This window comes from Entelurus aequoreus, linkage group LG13 (genome assembly GCF_033978785.1).
Source record: "Entelurus aequoreus isolate RoL-2023_Sb linkage group LG13, RoL_Eaeq_v1.1, whole genome shotgun sequence".
Classification (NCBI taxonomy): domain Eukaryota; kingdom Metazoa; phylum Chordata; class Actinopteri; order Syngnathiformes; family Syngnathidae; genus Entelurus; species Entelurus aequoreus.
This window is the reverse complement of record NC_084743.1, coordinates 46,580,792-46,600,437: the sequence shown is the minus strand read 5'-3', so window position 1 is coordinate 46,600,437 and position 19,646 is coordinate 46,580,792. Positions and strand designations below refer to the sequence as shown.

The following is a 19,646-nucleotide window of genomic DNA, read 5'->3' as shown; positions in this document are numbered from 1 at the left end:
TCCAGCACAGCTTAGTCAGTTGAGCGGACAGCAGCAGCTGGTGGTTGCGGTAGGATAATGGCACCGGAGACGGTGGAGGAAGGACTCAACTTTGTCACATTGCTGCTACTGCAAGTAGCTCCCCTGTGTTGTAGTAACACATTGAGTAATCAAACAAGAGTCAAAGTATGCTGACATGTTTAAATTTAAAAGATTTCAAACCAAATATTACCTAATTTTCACATTAAACGCTAATCTGGCTGGGAGCAGGCTACTGTATAAACACATTTTGTTGTAAGTTACACAAATTAAACCTCTTCTGAAGTTTTACGTAATCATCTTAGTAACTATCTTTACAAATGGGTTGAGCACTACTTTATCTCCAGTCCCCTCACCTGTTTTGGCCACATCCATCTTCTTTTTCAGCTTCTTCCTGATGTAGTAACACTTATTACATATTTGTTCCTGTGTGCGGTTCTGGGACTCCAATATATTGATAGCCTTGCACATTTTATCCCACTCAACACTCTTTTGTTCGCTGAAAATGCCAGAGGACAGGGTGCCAAAGGGTACATTTATTTTGGCGTGCCTTCACTGTAGCAAGAAGCACCTCCAACGCCTTGTCTGTGGATTTATTCATTTTCACCATCTTGCTCATTATCTTTGGGTTTTCTGATTGTGCATAGTGTGGGATCTCAGGCACATGGCTAATTTGAATATGATTTGCATATTTCAAAAGTGTGTGGACAGGGAGTGGCCAGCCACTCTAACATGTGCGTTCAATTCGAATGTACAAAAAAATATGGTAGAATTAATGTGTGTGCGCATTTTTATACATTTGAATGTTTTTATGCATAAGTTTTTTGGATTTGCGCATACACCATTTTTATTTTGTAAGAAATCTACACAAGTCTTAATACATGATGCCCCAGGTCATTAACCTTGTCATTGTATGAAACAAACTGATTAGCCTTACTTTAAGATTTGTATTTACACATTTCTGTCTCTATGTACTGTAGTCATACATTTACAATCCTCTTCTGCTCTTTGTATCACATGCACTGTACTGTAAACACTGATTTTGGAAAATGATTACAGAATCTTAATACGGTTTGTTTTCTTAATCTGACATTTACATACTGTAACTCCATCTCTAAAATGAGCATTTATATACTGATAAAGGAAGAATTTTTGATGCATAAATTAAGATTGTGGAGGTGGTCATAAAGTTGGGGTTAGTCACTGATAATGTAAGAAGAAAGCTAATCATTTTAATCACAGCTAATCACAACCATAACTGTTGAGGTTCTTTTTAAACATGTACCTTATTTTTCCATTCTTCTTACAATCCCGCCCTCACTCTCAGACACGTTGCCCTCTGATCCTCTTCAATCTCAGTATGCCTCCTGGTTAACCCTGGTGGACTATCTCAACATTAAAGCCTTTGTCAACCTGACATTGGCTGATTCAGTACGTCACGGGATCCAACACCTCCTGTTCATCTCTGGACTAGGTCAGTGTCACCATCATTATTTCTCATTATCCCATACATGTTCAGTACTGTATGACTAAGGCGTAGAGTCTGCTTTTACATTTAAAGGTGCACCTGTACATTTTACAGAAAGTATATGAGTTTATATAGACTCACATGTTTAATTGACAGTATCATACATATACATTTTTAACAATATGTTTCACAAATTTTGTTTGTATTTAAGGGGGTTTTATGGGGTAGTTAGTTCCCTTCTACAGTAAGGCAAACTATAACCGCAAAAGGAAATTTTCCGTTTCCATGGGAAGTAAAAGTATAAGGCTTGCTTCTAAAATATCCAATATAAGTGCGCTAATACAAGCTGTCCTGCAGCGTGTTTACTTTTGTAAACCTGGCCATCCAGTTAAAAGCTAAATGTTTTTAATAAGCAGACAAAAGTGTTGTTTTTTTTTTAATTTTGGTAAAGTAATTACCAAAAACTTAAAACATGGTTGGCTATAAGCTACTAGGAGCTAGCAGCTACACAACATAATCGTTTGACTCGTCGACTAATCGGAAAAAAATCGCATCAACTATACAAGTATCATAATAATCGTTAGTTGCAGCCGTGTTTATTAGGATATTATTCAATTACATTTTGGCGCCTCGCTTTGTAGAAAGATGTCTTCAATTGCATTTCTTTTTTTGGAGAAAATTGTGAAAATTGACAATGTAATGTTAATTCGAATCAAGTGCATTTATTTCTATGGCGCCAATTCACAACAGAAGTTATCTCAAGAGAGTTTTATGGTGGAGTTCCCTTCTACAGTAAAGCAAACTACAACCGCAGAAGGACATTTCAGTTTCAATGGGAAGTAACATTAATTTATGGCACTATCCTATCCTATTCAAACAATTTGTGAATGTTTGTGGCGTCCATAACCAATACTTACATTTTAGTACTATACCAGCAAAAAAAAAAAAAAAAGTATAAGGCTTGCTTCTAAAATATCCAATATAAGCACGCTAATACAAGCAGTTCTGCAGTGTGTTTACTTTTGCAAACCTGGCTATCCAGTTAAAAGCTAGAAGCCAGCAGCTACACTACAGCTAAGCACACAATAGCAAACAAGCTAAACATACGTAATAGCTATCTGGAATTGAACAACATTGCAGTATAAAACCCAAAAATTGTAAACATAAACAAATAATTATAGTTGCATATTACTTACAGATTTAAATTGTTCATGGCAGAAGCATATTAGAAAGTATCCAGTAACAAACATATTCCCTCATGAGCTTGATTTAATGAATTATTGTGACCACTAACTTAAAGACAGGTTCAGTCCATTCCAAATGGTTAATAATAAATAGTTGTTTTTGTTTTCCATACCTAACATTGTTCTCTGAATATGTCAGGCTTGGGCGAATGAAGGGACTCAGATGCAGAGAGGGGAGGTTCTAAATAAGGCTTTTATTTTGAAAATAACTCTTAACCTCCAGAGCAGAAAATATACAATCACTATGAGGTTCTACTATATCAAAAAACGTTTCCAAAAAGGGAAAGAACCAAAAATCACTCCAACGGAGGAATAGACAAAAATAAGACAATATAACTAGCAACGAACCTGCTATAAAAAACTTTAACAAAAAGCGCTCCAAACGGAGGAAGAAATAAAGGACTATCAAAACTTACTACTCTCACAATTATTCTAACATTTATATAAACAAAAATCACTCAAACTTTGAGGAAGGAAATATTTAAAGAAAAATCATAACTCACCACTGCGGTTGAAAAAGGTTAAATAACAAAGGTCGCTCTAAGGGAGGAAAAGGTTAACTCAAAATTACAGCTTGAAAAACGCTGGATAAACATACGTGGTCGTGGGACGAGGCAAGACAAGAACATGAACTAGGATGCAAGACAGGCACGAAGGATCGAGACAATCTGGCACAGAACAAGGAGAGGGATGGGCTTATATGGAACATGAGGGTAATGGGAAACAGGTGGAAACAATCAAGGGTCAGGGATGACGTCAGACTGGTGACACAAGAGGAAGGGCCCGTGATCTGAAACAAGAGGAGATGCTTTTCAAAATAATACATGCAAATCACAAGACAGAAAAAACCAAGACAAGACTTTCCTCACCGCGGTGTGACAGAATAATTTCATTTAATCAAGGCTTTTATAACATTCGACACTACAAAATACTAAAATATGTATGATTCATGCTTTGTTTTCCATTAATCACTAAATAAAATAAAATACATATGAAAAAGTTCCAACGTGTTAATTTTACATCTTTAGCATCCATTCTCAACATATTTATTTATAATTGATTACTTTAAAATATTTTTTAAATTGAATTAAAGTTGTACAGTCTTTTAACTCTGGGTCCCAATGATTCCATACACCACACAAAAGTTTGTAACACAACAGTATTTTAAGTCCTGTACGCTAATAAGAGTTATTGTCAGTTTGAAGTGAACGCGCATTACTCTCGAGTCATGTTCGTCGCTACCGTGCTTCATCAACTGTCCTCCTAGCTAACCGGTAATCCACAGTCCAATATTAATCCACTCAAAAAAGTGAAAAATGTAACTAATATAATAATCCATCCGCATTTGCGTGGCATCAAAACACACCTTGCTTCAATGCACAAACATCTAAGATGCTAATTGGTTGCATTGATTTACATTATATATTTTATATAATATATAAGTTAAAGTTAAAGTACCACTGATAGTCACACACACACTAGGTGTGGTGAAATTACCCTCTGCATTTGACCCATCCCTTTGTTCCACCCACTGGGAGGTGAGGGGAGCAGAGAGCAGCAGCGGTGGCCACGCTCGGGAGACATTTTGATGATTTAACCCCCAATTCCAACCCTTGATGCTGAGTGCCAAGCAGGGAGGTAATGGGTCCCATTTTTTTAGTCTTTGGTATGACTCGGCCGGGGTTTGAACTCACGACCTACCGATTGTCCGACCTACCAGGGCGGACACTCTAACCACAATAATGTAAAAGGTCTGTGCTCTGCACATGAATGCCATACCTGAATAATATTTACAGCTGAGTGTAATTGTAATGAATAGAAACACAGTGATGGATCTATGTGGTCTTGGTGGCACCCAAAAACAGTAATAGGAAACGTCATAACTGCATTTCCCCTTGCACTGCAAACATCGGTAAATTGTTTAAGACTTCAAAAAGAGATGTTGATAAAAGACTTCCCTGCTGTGAGATGTTACATGATGTTGGTGGAGTACAACCTCTTGTGCTAGTAAAAATGGTAATTAAAAAAATGAATTTTTTCACATCTTTATTTACACAATTATGTACAGTACTGATGAATATTGGTATCGACAAGGAATGTCGGTATTGGTGTTGGTGTCAATAAAATCCTAACAATTGCTGAACGAACATCCCTAATCCCTAATACATGCTTTGACAGTTTAAAACAAGGGTCCCCAAACTTTTTGACTCCGGGGCCGCATTGGGGTAAAACAATTTGGCTGGGGGCCGCGCTATATATATATATATATATATATATATATATATATATATATATATATATATATATATATATATATATATATATATATATATATATGTGTGTGTGTGTGTGTGTGTGTGTGTGTGTGTGTGTGTGTGTGTGTGTGTGTGTGTGTGTGTGTGTGTGTGTGTGTATATATGTATATGTAAATGTGTATATATGTGTGTGTATATATGTATATGTATATTTCCATGTATATATATATATATATATATATATATATGTATATGTGTATATGTGTATATATGTATATATATATGTACATGTGTATATATGTATATATATATATATATATACAGTGGGGCAAAAAAGTATTTAGTCAGCCACCCATTGACAATCAATGGGTGGCTGACTAAATACTTTTTTGCCCCACTGTATATATCTATGTGTATATATGTATATGTGTATATATGTATATGTGTCTATATGTGTGTGTATATATATATATATATATATATATATATATATATATATATATATATATATATATATATATATATATATATATATATATATATATATATATATATATATATATATATATGTATTCACACATATATTCCTCGCGCACTAATTGACTTAAAGAGCGCACTTGCTGTATGTCACGTTATTGATGGTAAAATGCATTTTTAGACAATATGATTTGCCTGAGTGGCTAGGAGACGGTAGAAAATGGACTAGCAAGGACAAATGTAAAAAAAAAAATGATAATGAAAAAAAAAAATATATATATATATATATATATTTATTTATTTTTTTTTTTTAACTTGGGACTTCCCGCGGGCCGTATTTTGGACGCTGGGGGGCCGCCCTGGTTTAAAGGAAGTCTTTATTGATACGTTTCTCATTTAATTTTTTCACGTCACAGATTAATATTAATTAATATGGCTACAACAGTTAGTCAAAATAGTCAACAATATTATAAAAATGTATTGACAAAGATTTGTTATTAAAAACATTTATTGATAGACCGCCAGTAATGTTCATGTTTACAGCTTTATTCCATTAAGTAAATAATTGCTGCTAAATAACTAACAGTACTGCATACAAATACTTGTTTTTTACAGGACGTCTTGCACTTTACGTGGAATAAAGTAAAACCTATTGTGTATTTTGTTACAATTTGATTTACTATATTAGGTTTTAAAAATAACTTGGTCAAGTCGCAGATGTTAAACTCAAAAGTGCAAAGAAGATCATAAGCAATAATCATTTGAGTCATCGACTAATGAAAAAATAATCGCATCAACTATACAAGTATTATAATAATCGTTAGTTGCACCCGTGTTGATTAGGATATTATTTAATTAAATTTTGGTGCCTCACTTTGTAGAAAGATGTCTTCAATTGTATTTCTTTTTTTGGAGCAAATTGTGAGAACTGACAATGTAATGTTAAGTCGAGTCAAGTGCATTTTATTTCTATCGCGCAAATTCACAACAGAAGTTATTTCAAGACAGTTTACACATAGAGCAGGTCTAGAACCACGCTTTGTCATACATCAAAGAGAACCAACATAAGCTAGCATTTGGCGACAGAGGCAAGGAGAAAACTCGAACAGAACCCAGGCTCTGTAGGGTGGTCATTTGTCTCGACCAGTTGGGTTAAGAGAGAGGTTGGATAAAGAGAAAACAGAGTTGAGGGGTTGAGCTGCAACTGTGTTTAGAATCAAACAATCTGTAGTGACTCATTGCCTTGTCTATTTTGTTTACATTCCAGGTGGAATGCGTCCCAACACACTTGTCTTGGGTTTCTATGACGACAGTCTGCCAAAAGACAAGCTCTCTCCAAGTCAGTCCACAGATCTTTCAGCGTCTCAGGATCTTGAGCAGCACACCACTCCCTTCCATTTTGCTTCCCTTCGGCGGTCTAGTAACGGTACTAAAAAGGACAACGCCCATGACGGAAAGGTTCTGGGGGCCGAGGAGTACGTAGCAATCATTGCGGATGCCATGAAGATGCTGAAGAATGTGGTTCTGGCCCGTTATTTTAACAACTTTGACCGAGCAAAGGCTCTGTCAGCAGCCTCCTCCTCTCCAGGAAAGAGTTCTGTCTATGTGGACGTGTGGCCGGTCAATCTGCTGCGTCCAGACAGCTCCAGCTACGTGGATACCTGTTCTTTGTTCTTGCTTCAGCTGGCATGCATTCTCAACATGGTGCGATCTTGGCGCAAAGCCACACTCCGTCTCTTCCTATGTGTGGAGGAAGGGCGGACCGTGAGTGGCTCAGAGGAGAAGCTAGGACAGCTGCTGAAAGAGTTGCGAATAAAAGCTCAAATCTACCTTGTGCCTTGGGACCAGCAGGTGGCACTACACTGGCAGCGACAAGGCGGGAGAATTGGAAAAGAGAACAAGCAAGCGTCAGAATCTCTCCAAACCGTCAAGGATGGAGAGAGGCGGAGGAACGATGAGGAGGATGACGATGATAATTACGCCAATAGCTTCCCGAGCAACACCACGCGCCTATCAGATGACTACTTGTCAGCTGTCAATCAACTGATCCTAAACCAGGCACGGCCACCACCGACTGTGCGCTTTCTGTACCTACCCCACCCCCCGGCTGACACCCGCCGCTACACTGCTTACTTGCACCAGTTGGAGCTGCTGACACAGAACCTGGGCCCAACTTTGCTCATCCACGGTGTGACGCCTGTCATCACCACTGATCTCTGAACACTTCCGCTCACACGCACTAAGCTGTGACAGGCTTGGCGTCGGTCTTGTTGACTGCTGCTGTGTGAAGATGTGAATTTCTGTCCCAAAAGCTGACTGACTAAACTGACCAAACGCTTGACCAGCACAATATGGACCAAACCCGAAAAAAGCCCAACAACTCATATAATATTTTTCTATGGAATATTTCAAATGACGATACCTTAACTTTATTTACTTTAAAGCGGCGGTATGGTGTAGTGGGTAGAGCGGCCGTGCCAGAAACCTGAGGGTTGCAGGTTCGCTCCCCGCCTCTTGACATCCAAAACGCTGCCGTGGTGTCCTTGGGCAGGACACTTCACCCTTGCCCCCGGTGCCGCTCACACTGGTGAATGAATGAATGATAGGTGGTGGTCGGAGGGGCCGTAGGCGCAAACTGGCAGCCTCGCTTCCGTCAGTCTACCCCAGGGCAGCTGTGGCTACAAATGTAGCTTACCACCACCAGGTGTGAATGAATGATGGGTTCCCACTTCTCTGTGAGCGCTTTGAGTATCTAATAATAGAAAAGCGCGATATACAATCTAATCCATTATTATTATTACACAAAGCATTGCACAAAAATACTATAATGCATCGAAACAGGATTGTAGTCTTCAAGTTAAAATAGTATGACATGATTATGTTTGTCTGAACTGGTTATATTATTTATATGTGTAACAGAACGCCATCATCACGATGCCGCTGGTTAATTTTCGGTAAATTGAAAGGGGAACTGTACTTTTTTGGCAATTTTGTCCATCATTCACAATACCTATGGGAGAAAAGAACACACATCTATATTCTGTTCATTCTAAATAGTAAAAAACTTCTAACTAAAGGCAGCTAACAATGTAGGTGATGGTGATTGACCTATTTCTCCTATAAAACCCTCTAAGAAAAACATCCAACAACGTTTAAAATACATGGGGTATGTATTGTAATGTAGTTCTGGGACATTCATGATAACGTAATATTTACAGTATTTTGGTCACTTGAAGCATTAGCAGAACTTCTCTCCTGGGTGCATTGATTTCACAGAGCCCATAGCAACGGACGCTACTTCCATCAAGAACTACTACTACTACTAATCATGACATACTTTGTGAGAGACAATGAGGACTACTTTGGGACAATTGATGATCTAAAACTTTATCTTTTTGACCCTGAATATGCAAAAGATGAGCTAAAAAAATTAGAAGTGGGGTGCTAAGCAGATGCAGCTCTAGTGAAACACTGAGCATCATGTAGCACTAATGATAAGTGCTAAACAAGAAATACAAACATAACATAACAAAACAAAACAGTCACTTACCAACCCACTCGCACTAGTCACTGGTGGGATGTTTATATCTTTCAGCACCAGAGTGTGCTCCCCGTTCAGTTGGTGAATTCAGCATATTCCTCACTCAGGTAAATAGTGCTGGGTTGAAATGAGACTCTTGCTGCATCTTTGTAGCGATGTTTTCGGGTCTAAGTTAAAATTCAAAGTTGATCAACTTCTCGGCTAATGGCCACAACGTTCTGTACGGGTTTGAGACATGATTTATAATGCAGCACAAAATTTTACCAACTCAGAGGCGATGCAGCAGCAGCTCAGTAGCTGTGTTACCTTTTGCAAGTGGCACGAGGAGCAGTGTGAATGTCTCTATGAGCAATGCGCTGTTTTACTACACCAGAAAAGTAGTTCCTCAGCATTTAAGCTTACAAAAACAATGTCGCTATAGCTTGGTTGATATGCGTGTCACAACATTTAAATGGAGCGTTTTTGTAGGTTTTATTAGAGGGCTTTATAGTCGCAATAAATGACTTCCCTTTACCTGCAATGTTAGCTACCTCATGCTAGCAGTTTTTAAGTATTTAGAAAGCAAAGAAGAAAAAGAGGAGTGTGTTTTTGTTTCACACAAAGATTGTGAATGATTGGAAAAAAATCCAAAAAAGTGCAGTTTCTGTTCAGGAAACATAGTTAACAGCTTTCATGATTGAAAAAAATAAATAATTAAAATCTAAAAAAAACTGCTGGTCCAAAAAAAAATTTAATATAGAGAAAAATGAAATGATACAAGATCCACTTTAATACTTCTTGTGCCTTAGAGATGCAAAAGCACATCCAATGTAGGTCAATATAAGCTAAGCTATGAACAAAACAACTTTGTGTAATAGCTGACAAAGCAAATTAATGTAATATCTAGTGAAACATCTTAACTTAATTTTTAGAATATGCCAAGGACCAATTAACTAGCCACAAGCCGATAATTGCTGCGGGGCCACACTTTTGACATACCATTTTTTTTAGGAAAGTACAACAATGCAGACCAGTGCAACAGTAACAGTTTAAATGCTTATGTTATTTTTGGTAAATGTTACTTCAGTACTTCCTGAAGTGCAGCATTAATAGTTCTAGCTTGTTGCCTTGTTCACTATCTCTACTGAACGACATCGGCACACGTTTATGCACATCACCGGGAAGCTGGAGGATACAGGCGTCTGGCTTCTGCTTGGCTGCGCTGTATTTGTTTACCGAGTAGATGCGTAACACACTTCCTGTCACTCACTTTTAATGCTTACCATGTTGGAAATCGATTCGCCTCTGTACCAAATTATTTGGTTAATCCGCTTAAAAATACATGTGTCGTTACTAGGGATGGGTACCATATTGAGTATTTTTATAGGCACCAACCTAATTCTGTCGGTATCACCAGTTATCGAGTCACTTAAAATCAAAAAGTACCTTATTTCAATCACTTTGTTGCCCTTTACATAAGCTCCGGTTGCAGACTAAACACAGTTTCAAACACTTGGCAAGGAAACAAGATTTCAAGCAGCGCTCAAAGCAGACTCAGCTTAACTGCCTCTCAGAAACGTTTCAATTTTTAATGCAAACAAAACAAGTATGCCTGATAAAAAAAAAAAACGCTCGGACATAAAGTAAGGCTCCACTTTTCCATGCATTAGCTTGATGCTAATTTTTGCTATGCCATAGGAATGCTACTGATTAGCTTTAGCAGTTTTACATGGCAGTTTCAACACTTCCAATTTTGAAAATGAAAACTACACCTAGAATGGCCATTAAATCAAACAGTTAGTGTGTAATAAGTACAATACTTACAGTATAAACACTTTGTAGGGTGCAACATAAGACTAGACTGGCACATTCAACTTAATAGCTAAGACTACTAGGCTACACACCGTAGTCTATACACTACTGCCATCTAACGTCTTGGAATTGTAACTACATTTAAAATCTACTTTATGATACTTGCAAATGAGACTCAGAAATGTAATAACAAAACAAACTGTAACAACTGGACGGCACAGTTATCATCATCAGTACATTTTTAAATGTTACATTAAAAGATGAGAATTTATTATAAAATAATTAACATTTCTTTACACACACATGAATGCTGAAAATTGGTATCATTAAGTACAATTATGGATTCCTAGATACAGTATCGGTTCAAATGCGAAGGTACCCATCCCTAACTGTCACACGCCTGTATATTATAAAGAGCATCTATGAGTCATATGATAGCACCATAGGAACATCTGCACTCATCAAGACTACCCACCTTCTCTCTCCTCATATATTTCACCCTACACTTTAAAGACTTTTCCACTGTTCGATGCAGTTTGAGCTGAATTTGAAGTGTCCTCTTGCTTCCCCTGTGACCTCCTTTTTTTGCAAGGGGTTAAGGAGAGTTTACCCCGTCTCATTTCTTAAAACGATCATTCCGTGTGCCTTCTGATCAAAAAAAGTACCAAACTTGTAAGCGATTAAAAGTCTGGAAGTAGTCAGGTCTAGATAGAAAGTTGGACTGTGTTCATTTTTAGAGCAGGAATATTCACGACAGCTGCTTTTACCATTTAACCTTCAACTTGTGTTGACTTTCTGTTCACACCTCTCGCGTTAACGGTTCAGTTTTGACCCATGTCTTAAATCAGCTGCTAAGTGTACGAAAAACAATTTACATGTCTGTCTTCTTATTTATGTGCATGTGGCAAAATGAGAATCCCTTAAAGCTCACGTGATAGGGATAGGAGATATATGTCTTGGCAGTACACTTATAAATTCAGCTTGGGCTCTTATTATTGCTTAATAATCATAATGTTATCACTGGGTCGATAACGACCCTAACACTACAAATGTAATAATTTCAAGCACACTACTTCAAAAAATTGTAAAATGTTATTAATTGTTTTAATTTTCTTGTATGCATTTAAAACCTAAAACAGGTCAGTACCGAGCCTAACACAAGAGGAAGGTTAAAGTACATAGGAAAAAAATATACATGTTGTCCACACTTTTGCAGTTGATGAGATATGTTAATCAGATTCAATCTATTTAATCAACGTATTTAATCACGTTACATTTTGAAATCATATGTTTCCAGATCGGTGGATTGGAAGTGATGGCCCAATTACCTGATTTCCCTTGTTCATTAAATATGATCACTACCCTGGACTTTTTCTCTTGGGTTATGTATATTGTGTTAACAAATATACGGGTTGATTGCCCGACTGCCACCATTGATCAGGCTATGCTACAGTGAACACTGCAAGAAATTGAAAACCATCTAACAATGTTCAGGCATCTAATGGTGCCCGTAAAGAGGTGCAGTACCGTGTTTTTCAGAGTATAAGTCGCTCCGGAGTATAAGTCGCACCGGCCGAAAATGCATAATAAAGAAGGAAAAAAACATATATAAGTCGCACTGGAGTATAAGTCGCATTTTTTGGGGACATTTTTTTGATAAAACCCAACACCAAGAATAGACATTTGAAAAGCAATTTAAAATAAATAAATAATAGTGAACAACAGGCTGAATAAGTGTACGTTATATGACGCATAAATAACCAACTGAGAACGTGCCTGGTATGTTAACGTAACATATTATGGTAAGAGTCATTCAAATAACTAATCGCTAAATCCGATGAAATCTTATACGTCTAGTCTCTTACGTGAATGAGCTAAATAATATTATTTGATATTTTACGGTAATGTGTTAATAATTTCACACATAAGTCGCTCCTGAGTATAAGTCGCACCCCCGGCCAAACTATGAAAAAAACTGCGACTTATAGTCAGAAAAATACGATAATACCTTGGTTTTCATTTGCACCAAAAATATGTCTCGGTTTTCATACACTGTCCCGTTTTTAGAACAAATAGTAACATTGGTGACTCAGTCTCTGTTCTTACCTTATTGAGTATGGGTGTAAAATAAGCCATTATAGAATCAAATAAAGTTGTAGCATAATAGTCCTTAGAGCTTTAGAGTCTGTATTTCCAGAGTGTCAGCGAACACAACACACTGCTTAAGGGCTCAGGGGTGTCCAAACTTTTTAACCTTGGGGGCTACAAATTTTTTTAGCCGGGAGCCAAAAGCCGACTGCATTAGAGTAACAATATATATAGCCAATACATCTTAAATGTGTACATATTATATTATTATAATGGCTAAATAATTAATATAATTGGATTTTAAGAGTATGTGAAAGTTCGACTCCTACCTTGTTTACTTCCATGACGACCTCCCTAAAGTTTTGTAGTTTATCAGACATATCAAGAAGCTAAAATGCGCCAAGCGTGGATAAGTCTGGAGAGTGTTTTGCATCTTCACCAGAATGCATTGTAATATATTTAAATTGGTAATTTTAAATTTGTTGTGGTGCTTGTACATTTGTTATGATATCCACAAAGTTCAGTGAGCAGGTCGTGTTATGTTTTTGTGTTGGTAGCATTTTTTATTTTTTTTTGCGCCATGTTGTTTGTATGTATGTTGTTTGGATTGGGTCATAAAAGTAATTGCTGTGCTGATCTCAATTGAAATAGGAGTTCATGGTCATTGACCAGATTTACTCTTGTTGTCCACAAGATAGTGGCAAATGTGCAGCAATAAGGTTATCAGATATTTGAAATTAGTTGGGAAACACCCCACAGGCCAGTTTCCTCCTTAAACCCATGACGTCTCACGGGCCAAACTGAAGACCCCGGCCGGTCGCAGTTTGGATACCCCTTGCTGAACACTCCAAGGTAATATGGTGCTTACAGGCTGTCCTCAGTAGTGTGGCTAGAAGTGATATATTGGATTTACATTGTTTCCAACTGGAAAACTGCTCAGTGGCCTAGTGGTTAGAGTGTCCGTCCTGAGATCGGTAGGTCGTGAGTTTAAACCCCGGCCGAGTCATACCAAAGACTATAAAAATGGGACTCAGCATCAACGGTTGGAATTGGGGGTTAAATCACCAAAAATGATTCCCGGGCGCGGCCACCGCTACTGCTCACTGCTGCTGATGGGTCAAATGCAGAGGATAATCTCACCACACCTTGTGTGTGTGTGACCATTATTGGTACTTTAACTTTAACTTTAACTTAAACCGTTTCTGTTTTTAATATGTTTTTCAACTGACACTTTGTGACGGATTAATTACAAAAACTGAGGTACCACTTTATTTTAAACCGGGGGGGGGACTTCAGTATCATTTTGTGACAATTTCCATGGATTCGTCCAGTAATACATTTACTTTGCATTTTTTGGTTTGGTCCAAAAAGATGCACAGCTCTCTAAAATAATCTTACAAAGTTCACAGCTGTATTTAATTCATTGATTGTACATATTCGAGGTACTTTACCACCCATACTTTACATTAAGTAATGCCTGATTAGCTTGAATAATGAAGTGGCAAAATTAAATGATATAATTATTTTCCTGTTTTAACACAGAATATGTTTTATCCATGCACCCATTACCTCCCTGCTTGGCACTCAGGGTTGGAATTGGGGGTTAAATCACCAAAAATGATTCCCGGGCGCGGCCAGAGCTGCTGCCCACTGCTCCCCTCTCCTCCCAGGGGGTGATCAAGGGTGATGGGTCAAATGTAGAGAATAATTTTGCCACACCTAGTGTGTGTGTGTGACAGTCATTGGTAGTTTAACTTAACTGTGACCGCAAATAATTTACTCCGTAGGAACATTAATCGTCCTTGATTTGTTGATGTGGTTTAAAAATGCGTGAAAAGCAACAGCCAATTCACTAACTGACATTTTTTCTTTGCATTAGTTTGATGTCCTTCATTCGATGTTGAATGTGTTTACTTGCAGGACATTTCATTATACTCCAAGAAGTGCACTCCTTTAGTGAACTGTGATTTTTACATTTTCTTTGTCCATGATGTGCAGCTTCAACATGGAAGCGCTCGTTTAATGAAGTGGTAAGTGTTGCTTTTGAACACTGTAAAATGTAGAACAAATAGGTGCTCAACGAAATGTAAGCTAAGAAAAATAAAGACTTTTTAAGCACTCATTTTCTCGTACTTGATGTATTCGTGCTGTGAGGTTCAAGGCAGGTGAAGCACAAGAGTTGTAATTTCATATGCTCTCATGAATGTTAATACACTACACGCTGCTCATTAAGAGCATCACTTAAAAAATAAGAGAATAATGCACTCTTTTAAAAATGTCTCGATCACATTTATTTACTTTTATAAAATGTTATTGTGAGTGAAATACATGCACTTATCATTTTACAAGACACGCTCTTATAAATGAACTTTGATTGTAAAAGTCTGATAACCATACTTGCCAACCTTGAGACCTCTGAATTCGGGAGATGGGGGTTGGGGGGTTGGTGGTAGCGGTGGTGTACATTGTAGCCCGGAAGAGTTAGGGCTGCAAGGGGTTCTGTGTATTTGTTCTGTTGTGTTACGGTCCGGATGTTCTCCCGAAATGTGTTTGTCATTCTTGTTTGGTGTGGGTTCACAGTGTGGCGCATATTTGTAACAGTGTTAAAGTTGTTTATACGTGCACCCTCAGTGTGACCTGTATGGCTGTTCATCGAGTATGTCTTGCAGTCACTTACGTGTGCCTGTAGAAGCCGCACACAACATGTGACTGGGTCGGCACGCTGTTTGTACGGAGAATAAGCGGACGCGACGACAGGTTGTAGAGGACGCTAAAGGCAGTGTCATCACGGCACGCCCTTAAAGGCCTACTGAAATGAATTTTTTTTATTTAAACGGAGATAGCAGATCCATTCTATGTGTCATACTTGATCATTTTGCGATATTGCCATATTTTTGCTGAAAGGATTTAGTAGAGAACATCGATGATAAAGTTGCAACTTTTGGTCGCTGATAAAAAAAAGCCTTGCCTGTACCGGAAGTAGCGTGACGTCAACAGTTGAAAGTCTCCTCACATTTCCCCATTGTTTTCAAAGCAGCTAGAGTGATTCGGACCGAGAAAGCGACGATTACCCCATTCATTTTAGCGAGGATGAAAGATTTGTGGATGAGGAACGTTAGAGTGAAGGACTAGAATGCAGTGCAAGACATATCTTTTTTCGCTCTGACCGTAACTTAGGTACAAGCTGGCTCATTGGATTCCACACTCTCTCCTTTTTCTATTGTGGATCACGGATTTGTATTTCAAACCACCTCGGATACTATATCCTCTTGAAAATGAGAGTGGAGAACGCGAAATGGACATTCACAGTGACTTTTATCTCCACGACAATACATCGGCGAAACACTTTAGCTACAGAGCTAACGTGATAGCATCGTGCTTAACTGCATATAGAAACAAAATAAATAAATCCCTGACTGGAAGGATAGACAGAAGATCAACAATACTATTTAACCATGACCGACGTCCCACTGGGGTGAGTTTTTCCTTGCCCGTATGTGGGCTCTGTACCGAGGATGTCGTTGTGGCTTGTACAGCCCTTTGAGACACTTGTGATTTAGGGCTATATAAATAAACATTGATTGATTGATTGATTGACATGTAACTACACGGTTAATGCTTTCCAGCCTGGCGAAGGTTAACAATGCTGTTGCTAACGACGCCATTGAAGCTAACTTAGCAACCGGACCTCACAGAGCTATGCTAAAAACATTAGCTATCCACCTACGCCAGCCAGCCCTCATCTGCTCATCAACACCCGTGCTCACCTGCGTTCCAGCGATCGACGGTGCGACGAAGGACTTCACCCGATCACAGATGCGGTCGGCGAGACGGAGGAAGTTAAGGTGAGTTCGGCGGCTAGCGCGTCTGCTATCCATCTCTGTCCTCCTGGTTGTGTTGCTGTAGTCAGCTGCTAATACACCGATCCCACCTACAACTTTCTTTTTCGCAGTCTCCATTGTTCATTAAACAAATTGTAAAAGATTAACCAACACAGATGTCCAGAATACTGTGGAATTTTGAGATGAAAACAGAGTTTTTTGTATAGGATTCAATGTGTCCGCATACTTCCCGTTTCAACGATTGACATCACGCGCATACGTCATCATACATAGACGTTTTCAACCGGAAGTTTAGCGGGAAATTTAAAATTGCACTTTATAAGTTAATCCGGCCGTATTGGCATGGTTGCAATGTTAAGATTTCATCATTGATATATAAACTATCAGACTGCGTGGTCGGTAGTAGTGGGTTTCAGTAGGCCTTTAATATTGTTGTCGGGAGAAATTCGGGAGAATGGTTGCCCCGGGAGATTTTCGGGAGGGGCACTGAAATTCGGGAGTCTTCCGGAAATATCAGGAGGGTTGGCAAGTATGCTGATAACCTTCCCTTTGGGCTAAAATACATTTTGGAGGTGTATTTCAGCTTGTACAGTAGGTAAAGTTGTAATTTTGCCTCATTCCTGAAAGATTTCTGCGTGTGACTGAATCATTAAGGAGTGGGATGAATTAGTACAAGCTGCAGTGTCCTCAAATAACCAGCAGGTAGCATCTGTGAGCAGATAATACTGTATCATCTATTTCTCTTTCAGATTCATCAGGTCCTTATTGCATTCTTCACACATTATTCACTCACACTTTAAGTGAGGGATGGGGCAAAAACTAGCCCAGACCCTTATGTTTATAATCCTCCATCCTGGTAGTCACACTATTCATTCAGCAGAACATTTGAATATATTTATACTATTTTGTTTGTGTAAAAAGTTTTTCAAACAAAACCCGCTGGCTTCTTCTGTGGAAAAAGATGGTATGGTAGCAACAAGCGCCTGCGAACTCACGTACGCCACCCCAATTCATACTGACTTAGTGTGTGTGACGACTTGGGGCCTAAACTACTAAAGGTTTGCGTGTACTAAAGCACGTGCAAACTTGATAGCACAAGCAACGTTGATCTACTAAACGTGCGCACAGTAGGCTGTGTCTCTTTAGTGAGTGTTACGTACGACGGGGGAAGGAGACGACACAACGGAAGGGGTAAGTTCAATAGGTTTATTGATCTTGATGAAGTGGTGGAGTGTGTATGCTACTAAATGTGAATGGTGCAAGACATTGTGTAGAATTAACAATGTAAATGTTACCAGAGTTTGTTGTAAGTGTGTGTTGGATGGATCCTTCGTCAGACCAATGGGGCAAAGCGATAAGGCAGTCGGTGGGCAAGCAAGCGGCCGGGGGCTGGAGAGAAGCAACAAGGTCCGTGTCCAAGCAGGGGTCGAGGATCGAGGGAGGTAGTCCGGAATCCAGAGGGAAGTCAAGGCACACAGATCACGGGAAACACTGCGGGGAACACAGAGGATATAAGACAAGGGCATAGGGTAGGCACAGAGCGAGAGCAAGTACGCGGGAGGGAAGCCAGAGACGGGATGCTTAATACGAGGAGTGAACTACGTTCCGGCACTGGATCTTTGGGTCCGCTGGTCTTTATGCAGTCTGTCTTCATCAGTCCCAGGTGCGCTGATTTGTGATTGTCTGCAGCCTTGCAGGGGCGTGGCAGCGATGCGAGCAGCGGCGTGTCCCGGCGCGCTTTTAGTGGCGGTGCCAGCAGAGCTTGCAGCAGATGACATGCAGGATTGCGCATGCGCCGTGACAGTGAGCAGAATACAGAGCGCAATCCATTTAGTGTTTCTGTCCCCATGAATATACAGAATGTAAGCTGATCAACAGAAAGCGCACAAAACTGGGAGAAGATGAAAACATATTTATTCTGCACACACAGTTTGATTTATCATGATAAAACTCAAATGCAAACGCTATTATGCGTTCTTACTTAGCAAGTGTGAAAAGTCCTGGAAAAATATGAGAAATATTGTTTATCCAGCAATATAACTTTATAGCTGGTGGATGACTTAAGGGGCTGATCAAAACAAATTGAATTGATGCATTTTGATGTCTGTTGGTGTAGTTTTTTCATATAGAAAATGTATTATTAACACATCTGAGTGAAAAAAAACGTATTGCAATATGCATGTTCTTGCATATTCTCCTTCACGTTCACAGTCAGTGCTGCAGCTTCCCCCATGAGCACACATTTAATGCGCGAAAACTTAGTGGTTTCACTCTAGATGCAACGCAGGACTGCTTCTAAAATACCCATAAAAAGTGGCACATGCCTGCTGCTAGTTTGAAAACTTAGCAAAACGCCACAGATGTAAATGATCAAGTATTGCTTATAGTACACGGAAAAAACTCATTTACTGTAAACAAGGCGGTCTGCACCACTTTTCAATCGCGCACATAGTCTTAGTAGATCAGACACAACACGCCCACTAATAGTACACACAATTTTATTGTTTGCACGCGCTGTTTAGTAGATCAGGCTGTAAGCGCACTGCTACAGCTCCTCTCAGTATGATTTTGATGTCAGATTTTAAGAATATTGATGTCACATGTATGTTTAATGCATTACTCAAGGTGTAGATTTTACAGTGTAGAAAGTCATGGTATTTAAAAATGGTTCTAGAAATGCTGTATTATTGACTTGCTGACAAACGAAAAAGTGCAAGGATTCGAGCTGCGCAGCATTGTCTCCCTCAACTTAAGCCTGATGGTGCACGCCTTCAGCCAACATGCGCACTTTGGTTGGAGCATGCCTTAAGTTTGGGTGCTACTTGTCAAATCTTAAGTACTTTTCTTCTTATACGCCTCTGAGGCTGGAGTAAGTCCAACCCCTCTGACAGGTGAAACATTATATTGCACTTGGATGCAGTG

The 19,646-nt window shown here is 39.0% G+C and overlaps 1 protein-coding gene across 1 annotated transcript in view; it reads left to right on the top strand.

Moving 5' to 3' along the window:
* LOC133663453 (solute carrier family 12 member 9-like) overlaps window positions 1–14,962 on the top strand; it is a 137,479-nt gene extending 122,517 nt beyond the window's left edge. The window contains exons 12-13 of the mRNA XM_062067927.1: window positions 1,346–1,492; window positions 6,730–14,962. Of these exons, the coding sequence (XP_061923911.1) occupies window positions 1,346–1,492; window positions 6,730–7,682 (1,100 nt within the window). The 3' untranslated portion in view covers window positions 7,683–14,962. The remainder of the gene's footprint in view (window positions 1–1,345; window positions 1,493–6,729) is intronic.
* Window positions 14,963–19,646: the final 4,684 nt, after the last annotated feature.